We start from the raw sequence: 2,271 nt of genomic DNA on the forward strand, positions 1-2,271 counted from the left end.
GGGGGGGGCGGGGAGGGAGAGGGGGGGCTGCCCCAGAGCTAATCTGTGACCTCTCCTCTTCCTCCCTGATGCCCCCACAGTCCAATAGCCATTCCTCAGATGTCCAGTTGCCGGTGGCTAGGGGTCATTTTGTACCCATTTGCTTATTTCATCCTCTGACAACCTCCAGCTCCCGGACAAGGTGACTGAGGCACAGAAGGACTAGGTTCGGCTGGTAGACTTGAACCTAGACCTGTGGGAGCAAAGGCCACTCTCCACCCTGCAGGGCTCTGCCCAGTGAGAGCTAGTGGTCTCAGGATCTCTGAAGGGTACGGCTCTGCTGCTCTTGTGAGAGACAAGGGGGTCACAAGTCCTGTCCTTTCTTGGTCTCCTGAAGGGCAAGGAGTGGAAGCAGGATGTGCCAGCCTTCACGTCAGAGGGCTCAAATCCTCCTACAAAGCTGTGTGACCTTGGGCAAGTCCCTTCCCCTCTCTGGGCCTCAAATGGAGATAATAGTCACACCTCACAGGGCCTCTGCCGAAGGCAAGGAGATTCGTTGGGTTAGTGTTGGTGTCCAACAAGGTGGGGATTCTGAGGATGGCCAGTGCCAGGCAGGGCTCCCCTTGGAGGTCTGAGAGCCTGGGGCGAAGGGGCCTGCAGGGCCCGCCCCTCCTCGACTGACCCCTCCTCCCCTAGAACCAGCTCCAGTCTCTTTCTGGGTTTCTAGGTGACTTGGCTGGCCCCTCTGGATGAGTTCTACTTTAAACCTACTGCTGCTACTGCCTCTGTATTGGGGGGGCTCCCACAGGGGCCCCCAGGCAGGAGCCCCCCCAGCCAAGCCCTGCGGGAGGGGCCGCAGCCCCCACCTATCCCGGTGCCCAAGCGCCTTCCCCCCTCCCATCCCTGGAGCGCAGATTTCAGGGCACCTGCTGTAGGCCACGCACTGCGGAGCCCCTCCTCAACCCCCCTTGTCCACGGGGCTTCTGAACCCTTTGGGCAAACGAGCAGGTGTCTCCTCCTACGGTGTTCCGTAGGAAGCCCCACAGGCTCCAGGTTCAGTCACGGGGGTCTGCAGAACAAGAAGGGGGCTGTTCTAGGGCTCACTCTGGAAGGCCAGGATGCTTAGGTCCTTAAAGGAGGCGGCAGGCGCCCGGCCTCCCCGGGCTAGGGACGGGGGAGGGGCGCCAGCCGGTAGGAGGCCCATTAGCTGGCTAAGTGCTCCCAGGGAGGGGGAGACCGAGCTGTCGCGGTGGGGGGCAGTGGGGGGGGAGGCGAAGTGAGGGCAGAGGGAGGGTGTGTGGGAGTGGCTTTTCCTGCACTCAGCTAAGTGCTGCTGGAGTGTGGTGGGGGCAAGGCGCCCCGGGCCCCTGTCTGGCCCTCCAGTAGTACCCTCGTCCTCGCCCCTCCGAAACCTTAGCGGGCTGATATCTCCCGGTCTTCAGTAGCGCCCTCTACACCCAGTCTCTTTGGCTGTACCCCTAACAATCGCCCTGGCGCCAAACGCTCTCCTCCAACCCCGGGCAAGTCCAGAAGAGCACCCCNCGCGGGAGTAAGTTCATCAAATGGGACGAGGTAAGTGCGGGGGTCCCCCATTCCACCCAGATCCTGGGACTCCCTCGTTCAAACTCAGTCAGACGCCGGGGACCCTCACCCGAGCCTGGGCTGCCCGCGGCGCCCCCCCCACCCCAAGCCTGTCTGGCTGTGCTCCGGAAACTTGAGTCCCCAATCGTGCCCGTAATGAAGACTTTGGCTCCCAATCCCAACCCCAATCCCTTCAGCTGTGAAAAATTGGGGTTTCCACTCCTTGGCCCGGAGACTTTGAGCCCCAATGAATCCCGGTCCCCCCTTTTCACTCGCCTTTTGCACCCCTCCCTCTCGGTCTAATTCTGGTTCTAATAACCCCGGCCTGCTCCCCAGACCATGGCCCACCGCTAGACTCTGGCTGGAGGACCCTGGCCCCCAATCTGGCTCAGCGCACCCCTATTCTTCCTAGTACCCTAGCCTGAACATTGTTCTCCATTCATCACTTTTTCACCGTCTTCTTGCTGCACCCTTTCGCCCTGCTTCAGGAGCCCATCCCAGCTCTCTGCTCAGGAGAGAGCACCAAGTCACCCCCGAGTGGAGTCCTTGCCCCCCAAGTTCCTTCACCCCTGCGGAACTTTGCTCTCCACTTCTTAGCATCAGGGACTTTGAACCCCAATAAATCCTGGCCCCCCTTTCTACCGCCTCTGCCCTTGGTGCTTCCCAGGTGCCCCGGCTCCCACCTGCAGCTCCCCGCCCCGTCCTGCGCCC

General features: G+C 61.6%; 1 protein-coding gene across 1 annotated transcript in view; it reads left to right on the top strand.

Moving 5' to 3' along the window:
* PLCB3 (phospholipase C beta 3) overlaps positions 1 to 2,271 on the top strand; it is a 19,535-nt gene that overhangs the window by 2,738 nt on the left and 14,526 nt on the right. Inside the window, exon 2 of the mRNA XM_077759585.1 lies at positions 1,505 to 1,551. Within this exon, the coding sequence (XP_077615711.1) occupies positions 1,505 to 1,551 (47 nt within the window). The remainder of the gene's footprint in view (positions 1 to 1,504; positions 1,552 to 2,271) is intronic.

The sequence above is a fragment of the Crocuta crocuta genome, unplaced genomic scaffold, assembly GCF_008692635.1.
Source record: "Crocuta crocuta isolate KB4526 unplaced genomic scaffold, BGI_CrCroc_1.0 scaffold53, whole genome shotgun sequence".
NCBI lineage: Eukaryota > Metazoa > Chordata > Mammalia > Carnivora > Hyaenidae > Crocuta > Crocuta crocuta.